A 15,953-nucleotide genomic window follows, 5' to 3' on the forward strand; every position below is an offset into this window, starting at 1 on the left:
GGCTAGAGTTGAGGCTTAGCTTAGCGGGACCGCTTCTATTGGCTGAGCAGCGTGATGTCAGTCTCGCCATCCGGGAAACTGAATTGAGGAACAAGGTTCCACTGCAGTTCTATCCATTAAATTGCTGTGGATGTAGCATATAATATCATATCTTTATACATTTAATTGAGTACTGTAATTATTAGTTTGGAATGATTGCAGGTTATTATCAAAATTTAATAATTATATTTCCAAATGCAATATATATATTTCGATCTTAAGAGTACATATTCATTGTTAATCAGTGAGGTTTCTGCACATTTTAATGTATTGGTTTAATCTTCACAAATTCAGGTCAGTGTAAAATGGAATACAGTGTCTAATCGCAGTTATGGTGCAGAAACATACATTAGTATAAACTCTATATCACAAAAAATACAATTCTTTGTACCTGAGTATTAATAATTATTAATACTGAGTAATTTAGGTGAAGATACTTTTAGGTATATATTTATCCCCATACTTCCTCTTTTGTGTTCAAATTACAAGCAAATCATATCACTCTGCAATTTACATATGTTCAGTATAAATAATGTAAATGTGTGGTTAACTTAATGGTGCAAAAAGGAAATGGACACAGACAACTACCTTACCAAGATTTTCATACAGGTGATACAAATAATCCAAAATGTAGGCTATAAAAGAGCAGCTAACAGTGAAGGCTGAAGGCTGATTGACCATGGCATGCCCATTTGTAGAGAATCCAGTAGAGGGAGCGTGTATAGTGCGCAGAGCATTCATGCTACCAGCTCCAAGGTCATTCCAGGACAGGACAGATCCACTGGGCTTTCCAGATGACTACTTATTTGTTCAGAAGACACAGTATTATATATCTTTGTAAATTACTGGGGCCATATATTGAGAAGACCACTAGACGTAGCAAAGCTCTTACCAAACCCCAAACGGTCTGTATCGCTTTGCGCTTCTTTGCCAGTCATGCATTTCTGTACAGTGTTGGGGATGCATAACATCTTAGTAAGGCAACGGTCTGCCGTGAAATTCGAAAGGTTTACCTTGCGCTTAAGCGTTTCCTTAATATATTCATCAAATTCCCTGGTCACAGAGGCATCCTTCCCATCCTTTTCAGAACAGCTGTCATGTATTCATGAGAAGTAGTGTTGGTTTGATCAGTAACTTGGAGTCAATCAATCAATCAATCAAATTTTATTTATATAGCGCTTTTTACAACAGTTGTTGTCACAAAGCAGCTTTACAAGTGCCGAGTCCTAGCCCCCAGAGAGCAAGCCAAGGGCGACAGTGGCAAGGAAAAACTCCCTAGTTTTTTTGCATGAGGAAGAAACCTTGAGAGGAACCAAGACTCAGGGGGGGAACCCATACTCCTCTGGCCGACACCGGTCACCATGACAACAACAACAATTTAGACAGAAAGAAATTAAAGAAAAGGAAAATATGTAGTAATGTCCATCATGGTGTAGGTTTATCCGGTCAGGCAGTAGGGGGCTGGCACTGGAGTTAAATGTATATGACTTTAACAGATGCTCTTATCCAGAGCACTTACCAAAGTGCTTTGTATTCATCTTAATCAACTATTTCATGCTAAAATTCATTCAATTCAAAACGCATTGAATTCTCTAGGATTTTCAAATGTCATTGGTGCTATAGACTGTACTCACATCTGGATAAAGGCTCCATCTGTACCCATGGAGGCAGACTATGTGAACCAAAAAATTATTTCACAGCATCAATGTACAGGTACATGCAAGTTTTGCCTACCCAACAGAAAATGTAAAGCATGTCAGTTCATGGGTTTGAACAACTTTCACCCTTTGTCACTTTTGCCATTGTTCTAAATGGTTTGCACCAGCCAATTTCTATTCTCCAACATTGAGGTAAAATGGCCCGGCTCGGTGCACAATATTTCGTGCCTCCTCACTGGCACAGAGGTTTGCCCAAGGTAAGAACACTCCAACCACACAAAATAGTGCAGATTTGGCCTCAGTGTTTAACTCTTCTCCTTATAATTGTAGGTGCTTTTCCTGGCTTATTGCTTAGGGATAGGGGTTACCCCTGCCAACCTTTTCTCCTTACCCCATATGCAGACCCTACAACAGATGCAGAGAGGAGGTTCAATCGTGCACATTCTAAGACAAGGGCATGCAGTGAGATGGCATTTGGACAGTTAAAGAGCAGATTTAACTGCTTGCGCCATCTCAGAGTCACCCCTGAGAGAGCCTGTGATATCGTAGCACCCTGTGCAGTTTTGCACAATGTGGCAATACTGCAAAAAGAAGAAATGCCAAGAGTGCAGTTGGAGCAATGGGAAGATGGCATTTTAATTGCAGACCACATGGATGGTAGAGCTATGAGGGACATGTATGCAAACACTTACTTTGGTTAAGGGAATATTTTGTTTGCATTTGTTCATTAACACTATTAACATAAAACAAGACGGCTTTTTTTTGGAAAGAGAAATTTATTAATTGTCTTGCTGAGCCTGTGGACAGAAGAAACTTTGATTTACTTATCTTGCAAAAACAAGCGTATTAAAGTGAGACCTTTTTGCAAATACTCACATTTTTCTCCATTTTCTTTATTTCAAGCTTCAACTTCCATATTATTAGTTTTTTGTATTGCAGATCTGCTTTTTTACATTCTATATCTTGGAGCAAGAACCTTTTGTAGATCTCACTAATCTCAGATTCCTTTAAGACTGAAGTATAGTCAAGATTGAGAAGTATTTATTCATGTTGAACTGCATAACTACTACTCACGTGTTCTCTTGCAGAGGTGTGAGCTCTGGACATGGAGGCCTGAGGGTCTTCTCTCTGTTCTTCCATTTCCTTTAAATACAACACAAATCATGAGATCACACAGCACATTAACAGACAGATACATAGACACACACGCCTTACAGAACAGGCAGACACTGTGTCCTCATTCTCCTGTACCATCCTGGATGGTCCGGCAATCTCCCCCTGCAAACAACAAATTAAGACACATAAATGTTAACGATCCTCAGGGTTCAGTCATAAGAAATAGGCTGGTTTATGGTACTCACATCATTGTCAAATACAGGAGGGTCTAAAAGAGTCCGCACACCCCCCACCACTGTAGTCATCAAGAATACAATAATACTATGATGTAGCCTGTAAGAACAAACATGTAAAATCTGAGAAACAACTGAACCTACCTTTAACATAAGGCTGTGTATCATGAGGACAGACAGGATCAGATGATGTTCCTCCTTCAATTCCCACAATGATGGGGTGTCCGCTGTTTTGCTCTAAAGCAAGGTCTTCTGCAGGAGTGAGGGCTGCTACAGGAGGCCCACCACCAGCAGCAGCAGTAGCAGTAGCAGTTTTCTTTCTGGTTGCTAAAATATTTTATATAGTTATTTAATATGGTGTTTTACCTTTTCCTGCACATTGGACTAATCAACTGTACTTACCATTCTGGAGTATATTTTTATATTTCACCTTGACCTGCTGCCACGTTCTCTTAACCCTGCTCATGTTACTTTTAAATCATGAAATTATTATTAACATTATTAATTTACTATAACACTTTTAAAATGCCAATGAATGGATTAAATTACACTACCGTTCAAAAGTTTGGGGTCACTTAGAAATGTTCTTATTTTTGAAAGAAAAGCTGTTTTTTTTTTTTTTCAATTTAGCTAACATTAAATGCATCAAAAATACACTCTATACATTATTAATGTGGTAAATGACTATTCTAGCTGTAAACATCTGGTTTTTAATGCAATATCTACATAGATGTATGGAGACCCATTTCCAACAACCATCACTCCAGTGTTCTAATGGTACATTGTGTTTGCTAACTCTGTAAGGAGGCTATTGGATATTTAGAAAACCCTTGAAAACCCTTGTGCAAGTAGGTTAGCACAGCTGAAAACAGTTTTGCTGATTAGAGAAGCTATAAAACTGACCTTCCTTTGAGCTAGTTGAGAATCTGGAGCATTACAATTGTTGGTTCGATTAAAATCACAAAATGGCCAGAAAAAAACAACTTTCAATTGTAACTCGACAGTCTATTCTTGTTCTGAGAAATGAAGTCTATTCCATGCAAGACATTTTGCAAGAAACTGAAGATTTCCTACAATGGTGTGTACTACTCCCTTCAGAGGAGAGCACAGACAGGCTCTAACCAGAGTAGAAGGAGAAGTGGAAGGCACCGCTGCACAACTGAGCAAGAAGACAAGTACATTAGAGTCTCAGGTTTGAGAAATCGACGCCTCACAGGTCCTCAACTGGCAGCTTCATTAAATAGTACCCGCAAAATGCCAGTGTCAACGTCTACAGTGAAGAGGCGACTCCGGGATGCTGGCCTTCAGGGCAGAGTGGCAAAGAAAAAGATTAATATGGGCAAATTAACACAGACATTGGACAGAGGAAGATTGGAAAAAAGTGTTATGGACAGATGAATCAAAGTTTGAGGTGTTTGGATCACACAGACGAACATTTGTGAGACGCAGAACAACTGAAAAGATGCTGGAAGAGTGCCTGACACCATCTGTCAAACATGGTGGAGGTAATGTGATGGTCTGGGGTTGCTTTGGTGCTGGTAAAGTGGGAGATTTGAACAAGGTAAAGGGGATTTTGAATAAGGAAGGCTATCACTCCATTTTGCAACACCATGCCATACCCTGTGGACAGCGCTTGATTGGAGCCAATTTCATCCTGCAACAGGACAATGACCCAAAGCACTCCTCCAAATTATGCACAAACTATTTAGAGAAGAAGCAGGCAGCTGGTGTTTTATCGGTAATGGAGTGGCCAGCGCAGTCACCAGATCTCAACCCCATTGAGCTGTTGTGGGAGCAGCTTGACCGTATGGTACGAAAAAAGTGCCCATTAACCCAATCAAACTTGTGGGAGCGGCTTCTGGAAGCATGGGGTGAAATTTCTCCAGATTACCTCAGCAAATTAACAGCTAAAATGCCAAAGGTCTGCAATGCTGTAATTGCTGCTAAGGGAGCATTCTTTGACGAAAGCAAAGTTTAAAGTAGAAAATTATTTCAAATAAAAAAAAAAACATTATTTCTACCTTGTCAATGTCTGGACTATATTTCTATTCATTTTGCAACTCATTTGATAAATAAAAGTATGAGATTTCAGGGAAAACACAAAATTGTCTAGGTGACCCCAAACTTTTGAACGGTAGTGTATCTGTCTGCAATATTATGCCAAGCAGCTTCTCTGGCTTTATTAATACAGGATGTGTTGCCTTTCTTCATAATAACGTGTTTATATTCCTCATAAAGACGTATGAGCAGCTCCTGTTCAGCAGAAGAAAAAAAAAGCTGCTCGTTTCTTCAGCTCTTTCGACATTTTCTTGCCTTTTCGAATATCGATTAGTGAGGCTGTGTAAATACTGTGTGCACGCGCATGATCGCCAATTACAAAAGCCTGGCTTGAATTAGCGGGAATAGGTTGCGTCTGGATTTCGTTAGTGGAACGGAACTAGACGGAAGTGAACTGTTTGGCTAACTCAAGCGAGGCTCACTCTAATAAGCGCCGCTTTCATAAGCTCGCTTCGTGGAATAGCCCCCTGGTCAGCTAACGAGCTATCCAAACGCTAACGCAAATCATCCAGGATAATCCAGTCACATAAGAGGAAATATAATTAACTATACTGATAGGCTACCAAAAAAGTAGGCGTGTCCCGCGTGTCTTTGCTCCCCACCGCAAACTTCAAGGCAACCAATTAACCCTAATAAGTTCAATCTACTTAAAAAACAGAGGTAACTCGTTGCCTCAAAAAATTTAGTAATGGCTTCTGTCAAAACTAATATAATTGAGTTGTATGGATACAACTCATACTTATATGATTTAAATAGAGTGAACTAATCAAAAGTTGAAATTACTCAATTTACTCAATTTTAAATTACTCAGTTGCTTTTACTTGTTAATTTAACTTTTGTTATGATTTTGAGTTTTTTGCTTAGCACTAGCATTAGCAACAATATATTTTGCTTACCCTTTAAACATAATATAGGAATTAAATGTAACTATTGTTTTAAATGTGTCCGAGCTGTGAACCCGAGAGAGGGCCTTAGGAAATCATGATGCGTAAGGAGTTTAAACGAGAAGGTGATTGCTCAAGCAGAAGTGGTGAACTAATAATGCTGACATGGGTGAAACATGAATGTATGACATCCTGATGTATGGTGACCTCGGGTCAAGCAGACAGTCCAGAGACAGGAACCATATGTATAAGAGATGTTAGGTTTGGAGACAAAGAGAGAAGTCTTGTTTGTTCGAACAACAATACCATGTAAGGCATAGAAGCAGATCTGTGAGTTTGGGGCGTGGAGAAATCGTATATAAAGACGGCATGTACAAACACTTGTTGGGTCTCTCTGATGTTAGAATGTGAGATCCCCAGAGATATCTCTGTTTTAATAAAGGCATTTTTGCTATTGCTATAATTTTGGTATGTGGTTCCTGCTACAGTATTAATCACTACACAGTTACAAATAACTTAAGAGATACTTATGAGATTTTTTATTATTAATACTTAATTGTTATAATTATTGTAAATGAACTTCACTGACAACACTGGTTTCATAGATATGAACTTGTTTATTATCATTTGGCATCAAATAACATTTTAAACCATTACTGCTTTCAGTCAAAAGCAAAACAGTGTGCTTCATACAAAAGATCAAGTGAATGACAAGACATAGGCTATAACGTGACATGAACAGAGATTCCTCAAATCAGTGCTTTTAAGCAATAAAGTTATTTTTGAGCAATAAAATGCTTGCCTTGCACAACATAAAATTAGAGAGAGAGAGAGAGAGAGGAAGCATTTTCATTTATTTACTTCAAACAAGCTAAAATAAACACCAACTTTACATCCTGCTGGTAGTGAGTGTATTTCTAACTAAAATTTCTGCTAAATTCTAAGAAATCCTTTAGTTTTTTTACGACTGCTAACATGCGTTTCCCAATACTTGAGATACATTTTTAAAACTCTAACACAGCAACACATTTACTGAATGCTAACGTTAGCAGCAAGCTAGCATTATCAGCAATCTATCCAAATTAATACATTGCTAACACATGTATAAAACAGTTCATTCCTGCCACACAATCTAATTGGTTAAGAACTGCTCTAACCGATCAGATATTTCACCATAACGCCACAGCTGTGATGAAGAATACAATAGTCGTCTTTATTTCGTGTCTGCATTATCACACACTGTTAACCCTAATAAGTTCAATCTACATTAAAAAACAGAGGTATTGAGTTGTATGGATACAATTCATACTTATATGATTTAAATAGAGTGAACTAATTAAAAGTTGAAATTACTCAATTTAAAATTACTCAGTTGCTTTTACTTGTTAATTTAACTACACAATTACAAATACCTTAAACTATTAAGAAAGAACTGCTTACAGTTAATACATCAAGTTTTTAATACTTTTACTTATGAGATTTTTTATTATTAATACTTAATTGTTATAATTATTGTAAATGAACTTCACTGACAACACTGGTTTCATAGATATGAACTTGTTTATTATCATTTGGCATCAAATAACATTTTAAACCATTACTGCTTTCAGTCAAAAGCAAAACAGTGTGCTTCATACAAAAGATCAAGTGAATGACAAGACATAGGCTATAACGTGACATGAACAGAGTTTCTATAATAAAGTTATTTTTGAGCAATAAAATGCTTGCTAACGTTAGCAGCAAGCTAGCATTATCAGCAATCTATCCAAATTAATACATTGCTAGCACATGTATAAAAGAGTTAGTTCCTGCCACACAATCTAATTGGTTAAGAACTGCTCCAACCGATCAGATATTTCACCATAACGCCACAGCTGTGATGAAGAATACAATTGTCTTTATTTTGTGTCTGCATTATCACACAATGTTAAAAAGCTTCTCCAAGTCACGTGTTTGCCAAAAGTTTAATAGACACGAATTAGTTCGGCGCCCCACACACAGGACGTATACGGTGTACATGTAATGTCACAGAAATTCAGTGGATAGAATTATTAGTAGGAAGTATCATGTATTGATTTTTTATTGCAAAGGCCCTAATGGGGAAAATACCTTTATATATTTCTAATCTACTTCCATTTCAATCTAATTTATCTTATTTATATAATACAAAATCACAAAATAAGTTGCTCTTAGATAGCCCATTAGAAAGAACAGAGTTGGTCATGGTGAGCGGTGTCGGCCAGAGGAGGATGGGTTCCCCCCCTGAGTCTTGGTTCCTCTCAAGGTTTCTTCCTCATGCAAAAAACTAGGGAGTTTTTCCTTGCCACTGTTGCCCTTGGCTTGCTCACTGGGGGCTAGGACTCGGCACTTGTAAAGCTGCTTTGTGACAACAACTGTTGTAAAAAGTGCTATATAAATAAAATTTGATTGATTGATTGATTGAGTTGGGGAAAATGGCTTTTTCATTGTATGCGCCTTATGTTTGGAATGAGCGTCAAGCTGTCTTAAACCTAGGCTTCTTACCCTCTCTGAAATTGTGTTGTGTATAGAAGTATTGTATGTCATTGTGTATAATTGTTTTGTTCTGCAAATATTGGCCAGGACTCCCTGGGAGAAGAGTTATTGTAACTCAGTGAGATTCCTCCTGGTTGAATAAATGTTAAATAAAAATAAATATATAAAACAGATGATGCATCTGAAATAAACATAATTTAAAAACAAGATACTAAAATAGGCTAAAACAAACAAAAATGGACTAACAAACAAACAAAAAAGCCCAGACACTGCAGTATTGAAATTCTGTAATAAAGTCATTTTTTTCAGGTAAGAAGAGCCTGCTGAGGGGTAGTTCAAAGTCAAAGTCAACTTTATTGTCAAATCTGTGATACGTGCAGGACATACACAGGATTGAAATTACGTTACTTTCAGACTCCATAGTGCAGCGGTAAACATTTACTTAAAATTAACATTAACTAAAACAGTAAAAAAAGGAATAGTACAATAGTAACGGTAAGTACAATAATAAAGATAAAAATATAGCTGAGTTGTTTATATATATAATAAAATAAATAGAGGTCTCTGAAATTTACATTCAAGTAAGTGGCGTATGCAGCAGTAAGTAAACATACTGTATGTGCAAAGTGAATGTATGAGGAATCTGGTGTAATTACGATTAAAGTGAACGTATGCAATGAATTAGAAATATAATGTGCAAATGTAACAGGAGTGCAAATTGAAGAAAGAGCAGGGAGTGAGTTGATCCTCCTGACTGGTGGACTGGTGCCAGGGGGATCTGCCTCCTGAACTGTCATGAGATCACAACAGATCCTGAACCTGTAGGAGGAGCCAAGACACAAAATGGCAGTGAGATATCAATACTCCCAGCTGAACTGCTCTCTGGACTACACCTGGTTGCAGCATGTGGATAAGACAACAGGGCGAAGATAAGATTTTCTATGGGGCAGTGTGAAGTGTGACGGCAGCTGCAGCGTGAGAAGGCAAACTGCTCTACAGACGCTCTACCTGGCTCAGAGAGGCTGAAACTTGGAGGACGCGGCTCTGTGTCTCTCGGCGCCGGGCAGGGCTGCTCTGGCAGAAGGCACAACCGAGGTCTTTTTGGACCATCCCGGAGGCCGCGGCGCTCGATTCTATAAGGAGATGCGAGACAGTGATCAACGACTGCGACCTGTCGACAGAGCCGGAGGGGAGGGAGAAGCAGAGCGCGTGGGACTCACCTGGTGGGATGACCATGGCCAGCGACTTGGGCAGGGTGCCGGCGTTTTCCACAAAGGTGGGCAGGCGCCTGGGGCTGAGCGGGCTGCAGGTGTCCGAGTCCCGCACGGTCACACAGCTGTTGACGTCCACCCGCTTGTTCACGCCGCAGCTAGGGAGGAGTGTTTAAATCCACAAAGTGAGCAAACAGAAGGGTGACCGTTTCAACACAGAGCAAACACAGAGCTCAGAGGCACAGGAGGCGGAGCAAAGGAGTTCGTGGTGAGGGCACCTGGTGGGCAGGATCTTGGCATTGTCCTTGCCCTCGGTGTCGCTGGAGATGGTGATTATTCTGACAGCGGGGCGGAGTGTGTCCGAGATGATGATGGGCTGAGATGGGTGCGTGGCAGAGGACACACACACAACCAACAAACAGGTCACATGTACTTAATGGCAAGACCCTTCAAACATAGCTGAAAAGCACATTTCCGGTGAGTAATTTCTTATCTGAACACCTGCAGTGTTTAATGTGAGCTGTAGGTTTGGGGATACTGGTGCAACACACGACAAGCTTGTGCTGGCAGGCCCACCTGGCTGTGTTGGTCGGGCTGGCTGCTGAAGGTGACTGGGAGGTTGGAGTTGGTGCTGGCCCCCGCCCCCAGCCCCGCCCCCAGCCACACCCCCACTGCCGAACAGGCCTCTGCTGCCGTCGAAGCCCGTGCACCTCCGCTTACAGATCTCCATGTTCTGGAAGCAAGACTTTACACTGCAAAGTGAGAGAGACAGAGAGTGAGACAGACAACGAGAGTGACACACAGAGTCAGTGAGACAGAAAGAGGTGAGTTACAGCACTGTGCTACAGCAAGTTACAATAAGATGGCGTTCCTTAAAAAGAGCTCTTTGGGGTTTTCTTCCATTTGCATGCAACTTTAGTGTGCTTCCAGTTGGAATTCTTAGCTCCTTGTCTGAATACATTTAACACGAAAGAAGCAAATTATGGAGCGCCCAGCCCTGCATAATGATCGACACGCAAACCATCCTGCCCGCGTCGGAGCTGGAACACAGGCTGGACTGTGTGAGACGGAGGGACGGCCCTGTACATACTCACTGTGCACTGTGAGGGTAGTGAGAGAGGTGAGCCATGGTGACGAATGGGTGTTTGAGAGTCTCCAATGGTGTGATCCGTTTCCCTGCGTCCAGCGTCAGCATCTTTTTAAGCAGGTTGATGAACTCCCACCGGTCAGCCTTCTCCACCTGAACGTCTGTGCCTTCCAGAATGGGCATGTTGACCTGCATGGGAGACGAACGGGTAGGTCATATTATGTGCCAGCAGAGGGCGGCGATGTGCCTAAGACGCTGTTTCAGCAGCAGCATTGCCGTGTGTTCCTCTGCATTTCACAGGCGCTGTTGTGACTTACATACACTTCTTATTATGACAGCACGAACCCTCGAACCCTTGAACTCAAAACCAAGACCTTGCTCTACATGCTCCACCAGCAGCTGGTGCGCTTTGTTCTTCATTTGCATGTCACAGCAGTGATGCTAAGCGTGCAATAAGGTGTACAAGAGCACAAATAACCTGCTTCATGTCATCGAGACGGTCGAAAATGTATCTCCTGGTCTCTTGGGACTTGACGCCAAGCTCCACCTCATGCTCTAAAGGCGTCTGGGGAACATAGAAGGAGAAAAAACGTTCAGGTGTACTGTCAGGTGCCATTACAGATCTCTTATGAACCGAACACATGGCACAAGAAGGATGGGGGACCTTGAGTCTCCACAGATGGTAGCTGGAGCCAGAGCCCCTGTGGAAGAAGCATCTGGTCTTGGTTCCCGCACTCAGGAGGTTCTCTGCTGGAAGGCCCTGCGTCTGGGAGATGTACCGGATCTGCGGCGACAGCGTACAGGAGGGATGATTTTATGGTATGATGGGATGACTTTATTTTATGTTCATATATTGATCCTGAAGACGAGCTAGCAAAGACAACTACTCTATCCAAACCCTACATGTCCCTACAGCCACAAAGCCACCATGGGTCTGCACCTCTAACACAGTAAGGGCTTCGCTTTCCTAAAACACCTTGCACCAGTCAACCCTGTTGTACTGGGAGCTTCACCTGGACCCATCTTAGAATTCCACTGTCATGCAAACCTGAGATTTTTTCCCACTGCAAGACAGTATTCCTAGCACTACTGTAAAGAGCTCTTATTAGATTACCAATTATAGCCAGCAAACACATCTCAGGCCTAAAGGGCCCACAGATCACACTCTCAACACATTTGAGTTAATTGTTTTGTTGGTTCCCCAAAAATCATTCATAGTCTCTTCTTTGCCAGTCATTACAGAACAGCTAGCAAGCTGCATAGTTAGAATAAAGGTGGCCATCACTGTTAGCAACTCCACTCTTCTCCCAAACAAGATTTACATCTTTATTACACAGCGAGGAAGTTCTGGAAAGGAGGTGGGAAAGCAGACTCTAAATCAGCACTGTTCTTCGATGCTTCGTGAATAAAGACAGAAGCGTGAGAAAGGCGAGGTTCGGGTCCGAGGCCCGTGGGCTGACCTGATCGTATTCAGATGCTCCAGGATACAGGGGACAGCCCAGGAAGAGCTCGGCGATGACACAGCCCAGGGACCACATATCGATGGCCTCGCAGAACGGGAGACCCAGGATGATCTCGGGCGATCTGGACCAAAAAGACAAAAACGTCCATCATCACGTTTAACATGATACTGTGGTTTGTGGTGATTCAAAGGTACTCACTTTAACACAGAGTGATGAATTAATGTGTGAAAATGTAAAAGCTTTAAGAAGTATTTTTTTTACTACCTGAAATATTCTTTTGGTAAATTGGTAGCACAATACTGGCCTGTGCATTACCCATCTACTACTGTAGTGTAACCTGACACTGACACTACACTGACACACTGACACTACATACTGATGTGCTGTTCTCCACTACGTAAATACAGAACAACACTGCCATGGTGTAACTACAATGGAGCAGTGCGGGTACCCTGTACTGATATTACCAAAGCCTGAAGCATAAAACCAACCAAAAAAATATTTTTATGTGTGCTGAGAGCATCTTAACTTCTCAGGCACTGAAGATATTAAGATATTCTTTGGTGTTTGGATAAATGACAACACTTACATGATCCAGTTAAAAATACATCATTTATAAATCAAATGGCAATCAAACGCGTTGCAGTTCATCGTAATGCTTATCACAATCTTAATGTGCAGCCGTGTCACCATAGCCATCCACAACGGGCAGTTCACCTCTCAAGCACACTCGAGCGGAAGCGATTCCCACAACCATGCATCTGTTTCCAATATGCCTTAGGCCGCGCCACTCACCGGTAGTATCTGGTCTGCAGGTAGGAGGAGCACACGGCCTTGGAGACGTGGGTGGCGGAGCCGAAGTCGATGACCTTGACCCGGTACGGCTGCCTGACGGGGTCCACCAGCATGATGTTGTCAGGCTTGAGGTCGGTGTGGATCAGGCCCAGACTCTTCATCTTCAGGAGCGCCATGGCCAACTGCTGCACTATGGGCCGGATGCACTTCAGCGGCAGCGGGCTGTGCTTGACGAAGTCCTGCAGGCTCTGCCCCAGCATCTCAAACACCAGGCATAAGTGGTTCCTGTGCTGGAAGCACTCGTACGAGCGAACAATGTTGAACTCGTCTACGTTCTCCTTGTTGAGACGGCTCAGGATGCTCATCTGAGCAGATGGGGGAAGATGGGACAGGCGTTAAATTATGTGGGCACAGCATTCAAGGGCTAATATGCTACGTAACTTCAATAGCATCAGCCCAGTTACTGCATGGCTCCCTTCAGACATTTACTTTTGCTATATTTGGCAGATGCTCTTTTCCAGAGGGAAATGACCCCTGATCAGTGGCGGCTGGTGCACAAATAATTGAGGGGGGTGTAAACAAATTAAAAACAAATAAAGCAGTCTTATTGCCCTTTATTTATTTGAACATGAATTTTGCCCTAACGTTCTTCAAGTGAATGCTTTGTGAGAAGATTATTTTGTAAAGATAAAACTGAATTTTCTCTCATTTTGTATGAGCTGCTGCTCCAGCCTGCTGATATTCAACATGAACCGATTTACGTTGGAGGTTCGCGCGAGGTGGGCGGAGTCTCGCCCTACGATCACTCGCGAAAGTATAAACCAGCTTTAACGAACCGCAGCTGACTGACACTACCAACAAGAGTGGGTGTGTCCAACAAGAGTGGGTGTGTCTGAAACCGACCAATTAAACTGCAGCCTCAGATCAGTGCATGGCAAAAGTTTATGCCTCTCCATGCACTCTCATTAGACCGGTGCCCCGCACACAGGAAGTGTGCACAATGTAAGCAATTAAATACAATTATGTGTTTACACTTTTAATAAATTCAAACATGGCAATTAGACACACAGTGTCACTAAATAATTTCATCACTATCGCAGTTTATAATGAACTCATTTTAATATCGGAACAATATTAAGGGGGCGGCGCCCCAGCGCCCCATATTGACCAGCCGCCACTGCCCCTGATTACAAATTGCAGTGTTAGCCAATATCAGCCTATTACATCTTATTAGAGCAGGAACAAAGCAACATCACAATCAGGGCTACAATTGTGTAACGCGGGAGTACAGGGAGGTACTTGACGTGTGAAAAGAGAAACAATATAAGCCGTGAGAGCACGGTAAAACAATAAACAAAACTTCAGACAGCTGAAACGGATCATTGCTGATTACGTCCCGCAACTCCTGGTGGTAGAGGGAGTGGCAGCCGAGCCAGCCCTGACACATTGATTCTCAAAACCTCTTTTAAATCTACCATAATTTCCCCACCTCGATCAGGCCCTGGCGGGCATAGGCAGGGTGATTTTTCAGGATCTTGATGGCGACAGATTGACTGGTGCCGCGCTTCCAGCACTTGGCCACCTGGCCAAAAGTCCCGCGGCCAAGGAACTCCAGCACCTCGTATCTGTTGGAGGCAGAGCAGAGGACCTCGTGCTGCACTAGACGGTAGTCGTCCATGCTGAGGAAACTGCTGCTTGTAGCCATGGAGTCAAAGTACGCCATGGACCAGGTGGTAGAGATTTAACCAATCTGAATATCTTATTTAGTTATCTGGGTTAACTAACCTCAGAACAAACTTTTTGAATAAAAAGCAGAAGAAAACGACACGGAATTCATTCGTAGTCGACCGTAAATGTTGTTCTGTTTGCACATCACTATGACAACGCGTAATGTAAACTAGCGGTTTCCATGGAAGCTCAATTCGAATTCTACGATTGTGACGTGGTAACAGGCACCACAACGCGCTACGCAGCGCTGCTTTATTAGCATATAAGATCAAATATAAGGTCGATTAATTTCAAAACAATACACAAAACAACAGCACTGTTTTAAATGTGCGTGTTTGGGTAGCCAGCTACAGTTTTGCTTTTTCTCTAATTCGCTCGCTAGCTATTACCTAACCACCCCCCCCCCCCCCCCCCCCCAAACGATCACGTTGGCGTATTAATATGTAGTTAAGATATATGCTCGTTTGGGTAGGATTTAATCCAGTAGCTCTACCTTACCTAACAAACTAGCAATATTTTATTTAATGGTAGTTTATTTTCAAAGCACACAATCTTAACGTCTTAATGCACTCTCGAGTTTACCGCTGGAATTACAAGAGGTTGATACATTTCTTATGTATTTGTAACTTATATATTTGTAACGTTATATAAGCGAACCATTCAGTCAAATAGCTATTTGTTGCGAAACGAAACACAGTTCATTTCAAGCATCTTCAAATGCTTTAGCCAATATCCAACACTTTTTTTAAATCTGAAAAAGCAACATTAAAATGAAAGTATTTCCAAGTATTTCAAGCAGTCGTACGAACCCTAAAATTGGGTCTGTCCACTACAAACTCCTTTATGCTTTTAATTCTTCAGCCGAACGCTTGGTGAAGGGGGTTGTATAGAAGGATAAACTGATAGCACATGTACATCTCAGAGACTCTGCTGGATGTAACACAGTTCGTCTGGAATACGTATTTAATAGAGCGCGTGCTCATCGCCAACACGTCTCTGATAGTCTGTGGTGGATCGTGAAAGACCTCCAGCAGCTGCATTACGGACCTACCTGGCTGCGTCATGATCGCGCCTGCGTCTCGGAGACGCTTATGAGATCTCTCCTAGACTATTTAATACGGCGTTTATTCATCTGTAGTACGTCTTTTAAACGGCAGGCTTGGATGC

The 15,953-nt window shown here is 41.8% G+C and overlaps 1 protein-coding gene across 1 annotated transcript; it reads right to left on the bottom strand.

Annotated features, from left to right (window-relative positions):
* Nucleotides 1-9,303: 9,303 nt before the first annotated feature.
* On the bottom strand, nt 9,304-14,781 carry LOC143474620 (homeodomain-interacting protein kinase 1-like). Its single transcript, XM_076972117.1, has 11 exons — nt 14,548-14,781; nt 13,059-13,423; nt 12,261-12,384; nt 11,465-11,584; nt 11,279-11,365; nt 10,808-10,989; nt 10,252-10,465; nt 9,992-10,089; nt 9,723-9,871; nt 9,511-9,635; nt 9,304-9,321 (listed from the first exon to the last, which is right to left on the bottom strand). Exons 1-11 carry the CDS (start codon nt 14,779-14,781, stop codon nt 9,304-9,306), a joined length of 1,716 nt encoding a protein of 571 aa, XP_076828232.1.
* Nucleotides 14,782-15,953: the final 1,172 nt, after the last annotated feature.

This window comes from Brachyhypopomus gauderio, chromosome 14 (genome assembly GCF_052324685.1).
Source record: "Brachyhypopomus gauderio isolate BG-103 chromosome 14, BGAUD_0.2, whole genome shotgun sequence".
NCBI classification, from domain to species: domain Eukaryota; kingdom Metazoa; phylum Chordata; class Actinopteri; order Gymnotiformes; family Hypopomidae; genus Brachyhypopomus; species Brachyhypopomus gauderio.

What these genes read in the sequence shown, in the direction of transcription:
- LOC143474620 (XM_076972117.1), bottom strand. Translation starts at nt 14,781, where the DNA reads ATGGCGTACTTTGACTCCATGGCTACAAGCAGCAGTTTCCTCAGCATG. An exon ending in GTCTCGATGACATGAAGCAG is followed by an intron (nt 10,990 to 11,278) that starts GTTATTTGTGCT and finishes TCTCCCATGCAG; the next exon opens with GTCAACATGCCCATTCTGGA. An exon ending in GGCCATGGTCATCCCACCAG is followed by an intron (nt 9,636 to 9,722) that starts GTGAGTCCCACG and finishes ATCTCCTTATAG; the next exon opens with AATCGAGCGCCGCGGCCTCC.